The 15,423-nt window shown below is 35.9% G+C and overlaps 1 protein-coding gene across 1 annotated transcript; it reads left to right on the top strand.

The window, feature by feature from the left end:
• Positions 1-12,637: 12,637 nt before the first annotated feature.
• Positions 12,638-15,203, top strand: LOC132700694 (endoglucanase-like). The gene is made up of 3 exons (XM_060668184.1): positions 12,638-12,771; positions 12,966-13,262; positions 14,812-15,203. The coding sequence occupies exons 1-3, from the start codon at positions 12,732-12,734 to the stop codon at positions 15,192-15,194; spliced, it is 720 nt and encodes a 239-aa protein (XP_060524167.1). The 5' UTR covers positions 12,638-12,731; the 3' UTR covers positions 15,195-15,203.
• The last annotated feature ends 220 nt before the right edge of the window (positions 15,204-15,423 follow it).

Raw genomic sequence — 15,423 nt, forward strand, 5'->3', positions numbered from 1 at the left:
GGCCTTCCCCTTTTATTTTTCCCTTGCGGTGTCCACAATAGTATTTGTTTCGGGATTCGGTTTTCGGGCATGCGCTGTACGTGTCCAAACCATATAAGTTGTTTTGTTTTTATGTCGTCTACTATTGTATGTTTTATTCCCATGATCTCTCTTATCTTTTTATTTGTTAATTTTTCTTTTTTTGATCTTCCAGCCGATCTCCTCCAGAAGTCCATTTCGGTTGCTAGTAACATATTTTCTGTTTTGTTCTTTAGCTGCCATACCTCACTTCCGTATGTGATGATACTTTTTATTATTGTATTATATATGGTTTTTTTATTAGTTTTGGATATACTTTGGTCCCACAAGATCCCATTCAGCATGGCTATTGCTTTTCTTCCTTGTATTATTCTTTCTTTTATTCCCTCATCTAGTCTTCCGTCCTGCGTTATTTTTAGTCCTAGATATTTATACTCCTGGCAGTCTTTTATTAGGCTTCCGTCTTCCAATGTTATATTTCCAGATGTTCCTCCTACAGTCATACTTTCAGTTTTTGTGATGTTAACTTCTAATCCCCATTTTCCATACTCTTCTACTAACTTTCGTGCCATATATTCTAGATCATCATGATCTTGTGCTAAGAGTATTTGATCATCCGCAAAGAAAAGGGTATATAATGTTGTTTCATTTAATAGTGGGATTCCCATTCCTCTGCATTTGTTCATCCATTTTTGTAAGGCTTGTTGTAGGTATATTTTGAATAATACAGGAGACAGGCAGCATCCTTGTTTGAGGCCCTTTGTAATTGGTATGGGCTCAGAAAAAGTGTCCTGTATTTTGACTTTAGCTGTTATATCTTTATATAGATTTTTGACCGCTTTTATCGCATTTGAATTAATGTTCGTTTTTTCTAAAGCCTCCCATAGTTTCTCTAGAGGTATGCTGTCATAAGCCTTTTGAAGGTCTATGTAGAGGAGATGTACCTCCTGATCTTTGGCTGTTTTTTTCTCTAAGACCTGTGTTACTGTATACAAATGGTCTACTGTTGATCTCCCAGCTCTAAATCCCGCTTGTTCCTCTATTTCTATCTCCTTATATTCAGCTTCAATTTTCTTTTTCAATATTTTACCATATACTCTACTTAGTGTGCTCGTTACTGCTAGTCCTCTATAGTTTGAGCAACTGTCCCTACTTCCTTTCTTAAAAATAGTTGTGATATAAGAGCCTTTCCAGTCACTTGGTATATCAGCCCCGTCTATGCACATCTGAAACAATTTTGTTAGATGGCGATATAAATTCTCCGTCCCGTATTTTATTAGTTCTCCTGGTATTTCTCCTGGACCAGCGGACTTTCGGTTTTTTAGGTTTTTACATATTTCTTTAACTTCTTTCGTCGTTATTCTTAACGGAGATGCTATTATTGTTACTTGTGATATTTCATTATTTGTTTTAAATTCTGTTCGGTTTTCTGTAAGTAATGTTTTGAAATGTGTTTCCCATTTGTCCATTGTTATTGTTGATATTATGTCCTTCTTTTGGTTTTGCCTTAATTGATTTATTAATCGCCAGCTCTCCGTACTTTTTGTGCCACCTAGATATGTATTTATTTTGGAGCAGTTTCTTTCGCAGGATTGATTTTTCTTCTCAGTTATCTTTCTTCGAACGCGAGCTTGAGCTTTCTTATATTCCGTTTTGTCGCCGTCATTTTTTTTGTTTAGGTATTTCTGATATTTCTCTCTTTTCTCTTTTATGTCGTTTTCTATATCTGGGTCCCACCAATACGGTTTTTTAGTTTTTGTAGTCTCATATGTTCCTAATGCTTCATATGCAGCCGAGTGGATGCACGTTTTGATATATTCATGATATTCTTCAGGAATTTGGAATCTCGTTTTTGTTAACTTCTGATCTAGACGTTTCCCTTGTACCTTCATGGTCGAGCCCATCTAAATTATATCTTTTTGTAGTTGTTTGTATTTTCGGCTTTTCTACTTCGTGTTTGTCTCTTTTTGTGTTATGTACAATTGTGCTTCTGAGTAAGTGATGGTCGCTACCACATGTGACTCCCCTAAGGACCCTGACATCTTGTACGGTCAATTTCGTTTCTTGTCTCATAATTGTGTGATCAATAATTGATTTTAGGTTTCTTGTAGATTGTGTCCACGTGTATTTATGAATGTCCCGATGTTGGTAGAATCCATTCATTATTTTAAGATCATTTTGTTCACATAAAGTTATCAATCGATTTCCGTTATCATTTTTTTTCTCTTCTCCATATGGTCCTACTACTTGGCTGTCTCTATTTTTGCCCACTCTGCAGTTCAAGTCTCCAAGTATAATAATTTCTCTCGTTTTCCCTACTTTTGTTATTTCCTGGTTTAGGTCCTCGAAGAATTGGTCTTTTGTATTCACTAGAGAGTCGTCATTTACTCCATACACACCAAAAATAGTTACTCTGTACCTATATATAGTTAAATTCATCTTAATCATTCGTTCACTGATAGCTTCCCAAGAGTGTATGTACCTCCTCAGCTTTCTTTTTATCAGTATGGATATTCCTTGTTGTGCTCTCCGGTCTTTCGTAACTCCACTATAGAAGTGATCGTAATATCCCATGCTTTCCGATCCTTGTCCCTTTCTCTTCGTCTCTGTAATTACCGCAATATCTAATTTAAGAGTTTTTATTTCTGAGATTACTTCATTCATTTTCCGGGTTAGTCCTTGAACATTCCATGTCCCATAGTTCATTGTCCTTTTTCGTTGCTTAAGTCTTTTTTGGTTTTTCCGTCCGATTCCGAGGCTTTGGTTAGGTTTTTTAGCATTTTACAGGTTTTTTAAGGATGATAGGGAGCTGGCCTATCGCCCCAACCCTCCTCCTTTATCCGGGCTTGGGACCGGCAGTGGTCTCTTTAGAGTTACTCAATCCACCCCTTAGAGACCCCAGGCGGAGTCAATTCTGACGGTAATGTCAGTGAATGTATTCGTGTTGTTTTGCGAAAATGTACCCAAAAATTTAGGGTCGTAGAAAAAGTATACTATGCAACACGTTTGGTAAACTTTTTTTAAGTCACTCGTTTATTAAACACTCGCTCCGCTTATGCCAAATAAACTCTTGACTCAAATGCCATTTACCACACTTGTTGCATAATATTTATATATATTTCCTTTATAAGCGAAAAAAATGTTAAACTAGGAAAATGGACGAAAAAATTTAGAAATTACACCTACAGGATACTTTCTTTTTCCAAGCACACTGAACTGAACCATCACTGAAAAGCAAAGTAATAAAATCAAATTAATGAGATAAAATTCATTGCATTGCTACGGCTACCGGTTTTACATTTTATTGGTACCAGATTTTCCAGACAGAATTAAGGACCTGCACTCGCGTAACACAATAAAATGCAAACCAATTCTACTGTATTTCATAAAGTAGCGTAGTTCAACCCGCAAGCTTGCTATAAAAAGAAAACAATAGCATGGATCAGGATTTATTTCCGGATCAGTTTTATAGGTAATGGAATTTACATTTTCAATATGTGACGCAAATACTGGTGTCCTATTTTCAATAAATCGTATGTATGTAACTTAATCCGATGTCTTACCGGTAATAGAAATTCATCGTTATATTCTTAAAAATAAGTTTCTATTTAGTTCTTGTCTTTTGACTATTTCAATTACACTCCAACTACCAGGGTAGATAAGATAAGAATAAATTTGATTGCCATGGTCACAAATTGATATTAATAAAAATTAAAGATTTCCATTTTTGGGGTAATTAGATATATCACTGCTTCGTGACCGAACTGCCAAAAGCATAATTTTTCAGGAGAAGTAAAAAAATAAAATGAAATTTTGGTATTTATCCCTAAAACTTTGCATGCATACTTGTGACTTTGAAAACCTTATTTTAGTAGGTTAAATATGGATCATTTTAAATAGAATTCAACAAAATATTTTTATTTAAGAATTAATGATGGACTTAACGCAGTTTCCAATTTACGATTCTTCCTCTTGACTTCTTCGGAGCTTAATTGAAACTGGTTTGCATTCTACTCTGTACCTGCTTATATAGTGTTTGGAGGAACGGAGCTAAAGAAAAGACATGAACATACCCCGGATAACTGATTCCCATATTCGCAAAAGGTAAAATCTGAGTCGCGGTTAATATTGTTTGGTTGCTAAAGGGTTTCTTTTCATGCTTGGATTTTTCCTTGGTAGAAGAATTGATCACATGCAAGAATTTTAGTTTTATCGAGTGAGATATGATGTCTGGTTTCATGATTATGTTCGGCAACCGCTGATGAGTTTATTTGTCAGAGTCCTAAGGCTCTTTCATGTTCTTTAAGCCTAGTTGATGTTGCTGTATGCTCTTGCTATCTCAAACGGAATTTTGTCTTTGACGGATCGAAGATGGTGAGAGATTCTTGGACAAGTGGTAAAGCTGGTTTTAAAGTCATATTTCTTAAGACATTTTGATATGTGGTCAGTGATGTTTTCAATGGCATGAAGGACAACAGTTGTAAGTGTGGGTTTGCTTTCAGACTCATTTTCGTTGGTAAGTTGTGTGATGCGTATTTTGTAATGGAACGCTTAATATCTTAAATATGAAAATTATATGAGAGAATAACAGATGTAAGGTGTTTTAATTTTGGGTTGAGTGGGTTAAGATATTTATACCTCTGTAAACAAGAGAGTTGATAACCGATGATGTTTCGGCCTTTGGGCCGGAAGGTGATGTGTCAATGCATTAAGGTATCGGTCTGTGTGCATAGGTGTCCTGTAAACAGAATGAGTCAATGTTAGGTTTGATTGTCTATTGATGAGAATATCTAAAAATGACACATCATTATTAATTTTGGTTAGTGACAATAGGTCGAACCGGTAATCCTGGTTTGTGAATCTTAGGGAGCCCGTAGAGAGAAGAAATTTTAGAATCATGAGGGGCGACAGATTTTTCCTGGTATTCTGATAGAGAAGTAGCCTTAATAACACATTTAAGGTTGCGTTCGATGGATGACGTAGTATCTTTTGTAAATTGACCTTACGATCTGTCTGTAAGAATATATTAAATATTTTCCTGGTAGTCAGTCGAGTTCATGAAAAAAGTAGCATTCTCTATGTCTGCTTTGGGAATTACGCATCGAGGCACGCAGACCGACACCTTAATACATTGTCACATCACCATCTGGCTCAAAAATCATCGGTTCTCAACTCTCTTGTTTACAGAGCCTTAAAACTGTCTCAACCCGAGGCACTGAACCCAGAATTAAAACACCTTACATCTGCTCTTCTGTCTAATAATTTCCAGACTAGCATTTACCATTTCATCACAAAATACACTTCACCACAACCTTCCAAAGAGAATGAGTCCGAAAGCAACATCACACTTGCCACTGTTGTCCTTCATTATAAGCAAAATTAACTAAACAATCTTAACCTCGACTCAGGTTTTTTACCTTTCACCTCCGCCTCTCTCAAACAATATATAAGCCGATACACAGTAGAATGCGAGCGAAGTAGATATACTACCTGCGTTCAACAGCAATTTCGGCCGTTTTTACATGTAAATTCCCATAAGAAAATTTAAGGTTCATATTAGCGAAAATTGGTTCGGTCAAGGTCATTCGGTCCATCTCCTTCCTATCTTAGCACTAACCTACCTACACTCACCCCATCCCTCAACCCTCACCCCCTCCCATCACTTCACCGCTTCCGTCAACCCCCCCCCCCCCCCAAATATAGTCTATAATACACATTAAATGTATTTATTCACATGTTCTCCCTTCCATGGTTAAATTTAAAATTAAAAATCGAAAGGCACAAACACCTATTTGAATAAACACGATGAACGTATGTTGTCACCAGAGAGCCATGCAGGTGGGAGTCTCAAGGTCCACGTGCTCAGACGGGAACGACTTGAGACACAACCGCTTCGGACGTGCAGTCTGCCGCATGCAATTTTAAAGCGTGTCGACTTTCACATGACGTAATTTGGCAAAAAAAATTAACACCCAACAAAATTACTGATAGCACACGCAAATATAATTTGCGCCTTACAATCAAAAGCTATCCATCCGCCCACCAGGATATTGCCGCACCGTAGTCTCTTACATGCGGTTGCGAGGCATTGACATTGCAAAATTAATTCCAGATAAGGTAGAATATATTAAAAAATTGTATCTAATAGCACATTCAATCTTTAAACAAATCCCTTTTAGATTGATAAACACTTTTCAAGGTAGGCATGGAGTAATAATTTTGTAAATCGGATCGCAGTTAATGGTAGACACGTGCACAAGGCTATAAGTAAATAGAATTAAATATGACCCAGTGGCAGATTATTTACCAGTTAGTTTATAAAATTAAAAAGAAACGCAACAGGAATCAGGTTAAAACAAACTATTTATTAACACATTAAACATCCTTTATTGGCAGTGGAAAAATATAATAAAAGTAATTCTAGTGCAGGTAATAAGCGAAAAATATTAAGGGCTTCCGGTCATTTTTATTTTAAATATGCCCAAAATATAATGAAAAAAATCAAAATATTTCATGCATTTTTTAAATAAAAACTTAACGAGGCTGCCAGACGTGAACTGAGCCCTTAAGCGCACCTCATTTGATTTTTAGGAAAAAAACGAAATTTCAAAGCAAAACCGATAAAACACATTTATAATCAAGCGGAGACAGTTTCTCCTTCCATAATCGAATAGTGACCCCTCGGTAACGTTTCTACTGACGATTTTGATATGCGACGTTTATCATCGTATGGACTTAACCCGATCTTCTTTTGGGATACTGTGTGCAACTCCAGTTTGCTCGCTCTTATTAAATCCTGCGATAGGTTTTTTTCAGCCAAATTTTGCAAACAATAGACGAAATCTTCAAAAGTTATCTTAGTTTTGATGAAGGATTTTTTAACTTCTTTGATCCTCCTCGTTACACCCAAGTTTTTAAATTCACGTTCAAATGCTTCTCGATCTGTTTCTGCAGCCATCAATTCTTGTTTTGCGGACTCCTCTTCCTCCGGTATCTTGTGGCGTACATTTTAGCTCTAAGTCCGATAAAATGAGACATAATTCGTCCATTATTCTCATTCTTCATCATACCCAGAACCTTTTTATTGACTGTGGGTATACTGTACGGATTACCCTCCGCATAGTCCGATGTATCAAAATACCAGAAACAATCCTTTTTTAAAATCTCGTACTGGTCTATGGATAATATCTCGTATACAAGAGAATCCGTGTCGGTATATAAAACTCGGGAATTGGAAAATCTTTCTTGAATGTGGTTGTAGTGAAAGTCATAAATTTTTGTCTTGGCTATCTCCATAATTGACATCCCAACGTAGATAGGTTTGTTAAAATATATTTCAGATTTTTTTAATTCAATAAGAACGAGGTTTTTACTAATTAATGCACTTTTAAATTCGGGTCGGGCAATCAGAGCTTCCGCACCCTAGCGACCTTCCCAGTTTTTCACAAGCTTAACGTTGGAATGGTTCCGTATGTTTTCCATTGTTTTTCCAAACACAGCATTGATCATCAATTTAAACAAGTTCTTTTCAAACTCGTTTTTGACAGCCTGACGTAGTGCAATGTTTAGGTCGCTATAGGCTTTTAACCAAGGCGACTGGCTGAACGAGATGGCTCGATGTACCTTTCTTAATTTAGCTCCCAGTTGTAGCACCTGTTTCAGATTACGATAGTGAATGACATACCCCTGCTTGTCGTATAAGGTGGTCAGTAATTTTTGATTTTCGGATCCTGGAGGACAGCGATGTTCGCGACATGGAGGTAAATCTGCAAATTTGTCGTGCAACTCCTCGGGTATTTCCAAATCGACCTCCAAGATGTAGCCGACGTCCGACTCGTTGGATATATTTAAAATGTCAAGATTTTCGATTTGCTGTTCATCCAACCAATTAAAACCTCCGTACGGTAGGTATTGAGACATTGCCCACCCGTATTGGTTATTGACGTCCAAATACATCAAGTATTTATCAACTTTGGAGGGATCGTAGCTGTGCATATATTTGTTGTTGGCTTCCGCATATCGGTTGGATCACTGACTAAGGCCTCCTCGCATTCCTTTCTCGATAAGCAAAATCATGTCGACGTCAGTGATTAGATCGAGTTTCTGCTTCAATTTATACAACATGCAGCTCCACGCGTATCCCGGCAGTGTGTACGCATGTGCAGGATCAAGTCCATAGGTCTTATGTGACGTTTCTCGAAACCTCTCAAAAACGTCTGCCAAGAGCAGGATGTCCGTCTTCATATAAAGTTCAGAATAATCCTGCAAATTTCGACATCCAAGTTTCTCCCAGACTTCCTGAGCACGTTTGTAATCTTTTTTGGTCAACGGTTTGTCATCCAATATGTTATAAAATGCCGAAATAGGAGGCAAAACAGTTTCTTTCAGCGTATTCCATCCACTCATATAATCGTAGGGGAAAACGTTTAAATATATTGGCTTGCTCCTCCGACAATTCACTAAATTCGAGCTCCAGTATTGGATATTCCGTTAAATTAGCCGCCAGCTTATCCAGGCCACTCGACATAAATCGAAAACTGTCGATGAATCGGAATTTCACCAGGTTGTCATTTAGGTGCCACGTAAAGGAAATATACTTTTCCTTGTTTACAGGTAGCAAGTCGATCGACCCATCACATTTGACTAGAGCTTTTATTATTATATTTCCGTCATACGAAGAAAGATTATGAAATACTACGGGAACGGTGTGGCCATCCCTAAATTGAAGATTACAATTTTCGTGTGCGGGTCCCCTGTATTTCCCAGTCAGGTGACAATGGTCTCGAACTTTTTTGTCGTCTTTTTCAAACGCCTTCTCGGATATGTAGCACAATTTAGACTTGTAAAATTATATTTTTTGTCCAGCTGTTAGTTCATCCATTGATATATCACACAAGAATACCGTCTCAATGTTCTCAGCTAATTGCTCCATCTCATTGCAGAAACATTTCGCACAATCCTCTCCCGTGTACGACCGATAATATGAAAGAGAGTCGTCATATGAACATTTAAAATAATAGCCCAGAGAGTACGGACTACAATCCTCTCCCGTGTACGACCGATAATATGAAAGAGAGTCGTCATATGAACATTTAAAATAATAGCCCAGAGAGTACGGAACATGGCGCTGATACTTCTCGGTGTCGGCTGCCGATTTATCACATTCGGAACCAAAAAACATTCCGTGTCGGCATAAACAATAAAAGGAACCTTCTCTTTGTACTTAAAGTCCTTGAATTGCACAAAATTCTTGCCTTCTTCGGGAACCCTCGGAATTTCCAAATTTTTGTTTCTCTTCTCACAATCATTGGCGTGCTTCGCTAGCTTGTCCTCGGAATAAAAAAAAAGCAAGCAACGCTCACAAAAATATTTTCTATAATGATCTTTCGAAAGTTTGGGATGATAAAAGCCGAGACATACTTTTGATCCATACATAATGGTACGTAACGGGCGTAAAAACGATGGGGTCTTTTTCGGTAAAATACTGACTTTGTATCTGTAGTAGGTTAACGTGTTTGACCTTTTTATCTTTGGTCAGATAAGCAGGAACAACTTGAAACCTATTTGATGATTTTTTTCAGCAGCCTATAAACATCGGTGAATGTGAACATTATTTTGACCTTCGAATCTTGGAATTTGCCGCAATGTCATTGGAAACTGGACACCTTTAAGATTTAAAACAGACTGGAGAGGGGGGTAAGACGAAATCCTTTTAGCGAATTCCGATGGAGCAGGAAACAGAGCAGAAACCACGGCCCAGGCAAAGCACATTTCATCAGAATTTTGCACATTAATACAAGCGTGTTTTCTTGCTATCGACTCCGGTAACTTCAGGTAATTTCCGACGTGAAGTTGATTAAACTTGTTGATATTGACCATTAAATTTAGGATTTTCTTCATCCGGAATCTTTTTCTTGGAACTCCTCTAATTTGGTTTTAATTGGCAAGACAACGTTTCTCTCAAACCATTGTTCTAAATGTAAAGTGTAAAGTATTTAATTTCCGTCTGGATTTGATCAGCCTTTTGAATTTGAAATTCTCCCCCGAAGACAGCGTTTATCTTAACGGCTTGGTCCGTTTTCAGCGCGTTGTTGACACGTCGTCGAAATAGTGCGAAACAGTCTTAGAGGAAACTCTGCACGTCCTTATGTTGAACGTTAGTTATGACGCCAGTCCTGATGCGCGATTCAAATGTTGAATTAACAACATCCCAGTGAACGCGATCTCTAACAGTTACGGGTCTACTTCCGGAACCTCTCTTCAGCATTCTTTTAAATTGACTCCGAAACGATTTAACTTGGGCCATTTGAGCTACCAGACAATGTTTTTCTCCCACCGTTTTCGTAGTCCGCATTTCCTTTTCGATTCTTCTTATTGCTTGAGTACATTCTTTCATACCCTGAGCGACACCATCATTTTTAGGAGTAGCCAGTAAAAGAGCCAACAAAGCTCTATTGACTCCAACAAGCGCTTCGACCACAGACATTTTTTTCACTGTGCCGCACACGTACTACAACTCTAAAAGCTAGAGCACAACTGAAAATCCCGATTTGAGTGTCCTGTAAGGTAAACTTTGGACGGACGTAGAACTGAACGCTATTGTGTGGTCCGGACCTTTGATAGAAGATTTTTGTGAACTATTGAGTAGTAACACGGAGCTAAAAATGGATTCTTTAAAATAAATCCGTCCAACGACACGTGCATAGAATTTATTTATGCCAAATCGTTTATTTAAAGCATCACAAAATTTAACTTTGGCAAACTAAGCAAAAGTAAATGTTTCGTTGACATCAAACGTTAATATAGCAGCATCCTATAAAGAAATCACAATAATTTTTGTAGATCATTATTGCTAAACTCATAGAAATAGTAAATCAATCTTGTTTTTTTTTTTACATCAGAACCCTTAGTACCCAAAATAAGTCAACACTTAAGATCAAAAGGTCAAATTAAAATTTGTAGAATATAATTGAACGTTCATAATTCCAACGAAATATTGTATTCTAAATTTAGTGACTTGGTCAGAATGGTGATGCTTTATTTAATGTGAAATCGCATATCGGATGATTCTACGCATAGCAAAGTCCTCGATATTTTGAAAATATTTAATATTCTCAGTATTGAAACCTGTGGTATTTTTTATTTTATCGTTGTGAAAATATGAAACCATAATGAAACAGTAGGTACTTACCACTTGCTATAATGACACACACCAGACTTACAGTAGAAAACCAGAGATGGAAATGACTTGCGACTTGATACACACGTCCAATAACAACAGTTCTAGTTATTGGTGGAAAGTTTGCAAGTTTGATTTATAATCACCCGAGGCAGGAGGAATCCAGAAGATTTGTAAATATCTTGTTTGGTTGTTTAGAGATTTCTATGGATTGACTACAAGCAAAAATTTTAGTTTGGTCCCATAAAATTTGATGGTCAGTTTCATTATTGTGTTCGGCACCTGCTGATGAATTTATTTCTCGTAGTCTTAATGCTTTTTCATGTTTTTTTAATCTAGTTGATATTTTTCGTCCTGTTTCCAATATAGCCGCATATGCATCAAATGCTGTAAACTTTTGGTGTCTCTTTAAAAAAATATTTAAATATAACTAATTATAATTAAATAAATATTTTATTTTAAGCACACTATGAATTTTTTCAACATTCCAAATTTAAGCTAGAGGCACTACTGTCTTTTACTATTTTTTCTAAGTGCTCAGAATAACCATGGGCGGCGAGCTAACGAAAAGAACTAAAAGTCGAGCTCGAATTCTTATTTGGTAGAAAATTAAAACACACAAATTGAATTCGTCTTATGCGATATGTTATAAACTTTTGAAATGAAGCTAGAAATTAGTGGAAAACTCAATTGCCAAACGCTTATTTTATTTATCTACTCTCAAAATAACGCAAACAGGAAAAAAAGAGTGATATCAACTTTACAAATTAAAAAAACATATAATCAATTAGAAACGTGACCTATTCATTTGTGTAATGATATCAAATTGTTTACATACGTCATTTGTAAATTTTCGGTAACTACTGAGTGATGGCATCCATAATTTTGTTTCACTATTGCAGATATTTGCCTCACTAAAACTATTTATCCCTGTGTCTGTAGAAATTATGAGTGAAAATCCAATAATCTTCACACTCTTTTGGCGATTAAATATGATATTTGCTATAATGGGATATATACAATACAAACCAAGTAGCCCAAAATTATTTTTGAAGTTTAGAAAACTGGACTCAAATTGAAAAAGAAACATGACTAGCAAAAAACTGATGCTGCAACAATTTTAAAGTGGCAATTATAGTACATAAACCAAAATTTTGAATTCATATTCTTGGCAAACCAATTAACACCTAGAGTGGCGAATATTTTTGAGGGCCTTAAGGTTTTATGAATAAATTTATAGTATAGCAACATGTTTGTTTAGAATATGATTTATTAACTAACCTAACTAAAGGACCTGCTTTGCAGAAGTGTATGATAAAATCCCACAATATGGATCAATTACTTATTTACACACCATGTACGCACAAACACTTAACACTAGTTACAGATAATATCTGGTTATCGTGGTTGTCCGCGGACAAGTACTTTACGTATATACAGGCAAAATGTTTTTTGATAATTAAAGCGATAATCTCAAGGTATATAATTTCTGAATTTGTGTTACAATAACTCCGTACTATTGAGATAAACGAAAATGTCGTCCTTAACACTAACAGTGCTGTTATTCGCACTTTGTAAGTATTACTTATCTAACATTTTTCAGTACAAAAATATTTGTAAGAAAATGTAGCACAAAAACGATTAAACTTTAAAAAGGGTGTATCCCAAATGTTTCTGTTCAATTAATATATGCCTTTCTAATTGACTGCTTGAAACAACCACACAAATTTATTTACCTATGCGTTAACAGAACGTTTTAATATTGCAGTTCAGGCATACAATTGCCAAAAATCTCCAGAAATCATTCCGGTTCCGGGAGGTCTAAGCGGTTCCGGTACAAGCACACGTTACTGGGATTGTTGCAAACCATCATGCGCATGGTTAATACCTGAAACCAATGAAATAGCACCTGTGCAAGCATGCGAGATCGATGGCGTAACTCCAATTGACGACAATTCCCAATCTGGTTGTGAAGTTAACGGAGTTTCATACGCATGTACCAACCAACAACCTTGGATTGTGAATGACACACTTGCGTATGGATTTACTGCAGCTTCTTTTAGTGGTTGGTATTTGGCTGTTTTCTCTTAGACAGGTTTATTCGTTAGGAGTGTCGCTTAAAAGCGGAATAAGTGTCCTTGAATATACGGAAAATTTCACAACCCTTGTGTAGATGTTGCAATAACACCTTTTGAAGTACAATAAAGAAAGCGATGTGATAAGGTGCCATAATAATACCTACAGATAATCAAATACTTAAGTATACCGATAACAAATTTATATAACACAAATTTGTTATTGAAACGTTTTGAATTATAAAAATACCAACATAAAATAAAAATTATGCTATAATTCAAAACCACCATAACATATTTTAACTTTAAATCTCATTTTAGACTACATCTGGAGGTATACAGGGTGAATCAGTAATAATTCCAATCACTTGCATAAAATGTGTTGTTTCATGAAATAGCTCTATTATTTGGATTGCAACAGCTTGGTTAGTTTTGGTTAGTTTCAGAACCACCAAACAAGAATTGCAATAAATTACATTTAGTTTTTGTTAATATGGATTAAAGTTAAATTTGTGTAATAAATATAATCCTGATGGGGTGCAAAAAGTTTAACAATAATTAAGTAACTACCCATTGACATTAAAATAATGGTACAGTTCTATGCTTTTAATTTTAAAAATATCGAGAAATAATCTATAATAATTGCGAATAATGAGCATTTTATTCACATACGTATTCGAAAACACTAAAATTGTACACAAATGGCAGTATCTAAAAATTTTGGAAGAAACAGGTAGTATGGTCTGTTCATAGGGTGATCATTAACAAGATTATTACCTAAAGTCTCGGTAAAATTGCGGTCCGTAACAGAAAATAATTTTATACCTACCTATGTTTAATATTCTTTGGTTTGGTATACTACTTAGTTTAAGTTTATTAGTAACAATGGTTTTCCCTGTGTTAAGTCCAAAGTCCTCAAACTTATAGAAACCGAAATTTTTAACATCCCTCCACAAAGTTTAGCAAATTCTGTTAAACACATATAAAAAGCAGAACAATCGTATATCCATATTGCAAATAATATAGAAAAAATAATAATTAGAACAGGCGATGATAGCGATAGTGATACTGATATATTATGTGAATAATTTTAATTAATTTAATTAGCTAATAAAAATAATTTGTAATTTTATTTTAGATTTAAATAAAAATACATACATAAATAAATATTGTTTAGTTAGTATCTTTCCTAACAAAACCCCAAATAATTAAATCCTAAGAAAAGTACGGACCTGTTCTGCCATATTTCATTCTTACAGCTTGCCCGGGTATTTCCTTAATTCGTATCAGTTAGTCACTTCCTTATATCTATGAACAAATTTTAGCTTGAAATATTTATTTTGCATAATCTAGTGCCTATGCTTCTCGCCAAACATGACAAGAATACGTCAACTAGTTTTAAAGTACTGGGCAAATATAAAGTTTAAATTTTTCAATAACACATTTTATTTAGAGAATTCTGCAGTTTATATTTTTCCAATAATTAATAAATCACCCTGTATAAAAAGATATAGTTATAACAAAATATTTTATCTTTAGGTGGAGTGGATAACAGCAGATGTTGTACCTGTGTACTGCTGTCTTTCCAAGGTGACCTCAAAGGAAAACAAATGTTGGCCCAGATAACCAATACGGGTGGTGACTTATACGAAAATCATTTTGACATCGCGGTCCCCGGGGGCGGCGTCGGAATTTTTAATTTGGGATGTATGAGTCAGTGGAATACAACCGAAAATGGCTGGGGTGAAAGATACGGGGGTATCAGTTCTCTGAGCGATTGTTCCCAGCTGCCCTCCGTGCTTCAACCGGGCTGTAGGTTTAGATTTGATTTTATGAATGGGGTGGATAATCCTCCGGTCACGTTCGAAGAAGTGGAGTGCCCAAGTGAACTGTCTGCTATCACTAAATGTATACCAGCTTAATAAATGTCATCCATAACCTGTTTTGTTTTTCTATCCAAAAAAACAACAATCTGATCAAATAAAATCTGCTTTTTTCGAATCCCTTCTCTAAAATGTGCGATTATACACCGACCTAGCGTGCACAAAGTGTCATTTTACCACGTCAGTTTCGTTTCCCACAGAACAGAGTCACTTCGGACAATTTCGGGCTATTCCCGCAAGGGTTTGGGAGCAATCGGATATTTTCGGA

The sequence above is a fragment of the Cylas formicarius genome, unplaced genomic scaffold (assembly GCF_029955315.1).
Source record: "Cylas formicarius isolate icCylForm1 unplaced genomic scaffold, icCylForm1.1 PGA_scaffold_10__41_contigs__length_53128322, whole genome shotgun sequence".
NCBI classification, from domain to species: domain Eukaryota; kingdom Metazoa; phylum Arthropoda; class Insecta; order Coleoptera; family Brentidae; genus Cylas; species Cylas formicarius.

Coding starts and splice junctions, on each gene's coding strand:
- LOC132700694 (XM_060668184.1), top strand. CDS start 12,732: ATGTCGTCCTTAACACTAACAGTGCTGTTATTCGCACTTT. Junction 12,772..12,965: donor AGTGCTGTTATTCGCACTTT/GTAAGTATTACT, acceptor TTAATATTGCAG/TTCAGGCATACAATTGCCAA. Junction 13,263..14,811: donor TACTGCAGCTTCTTTTAGTG/GTTGGTATTTGG, acceptor TTTTATCTTTAG/GTGGAGTGGATAACAGCAGA.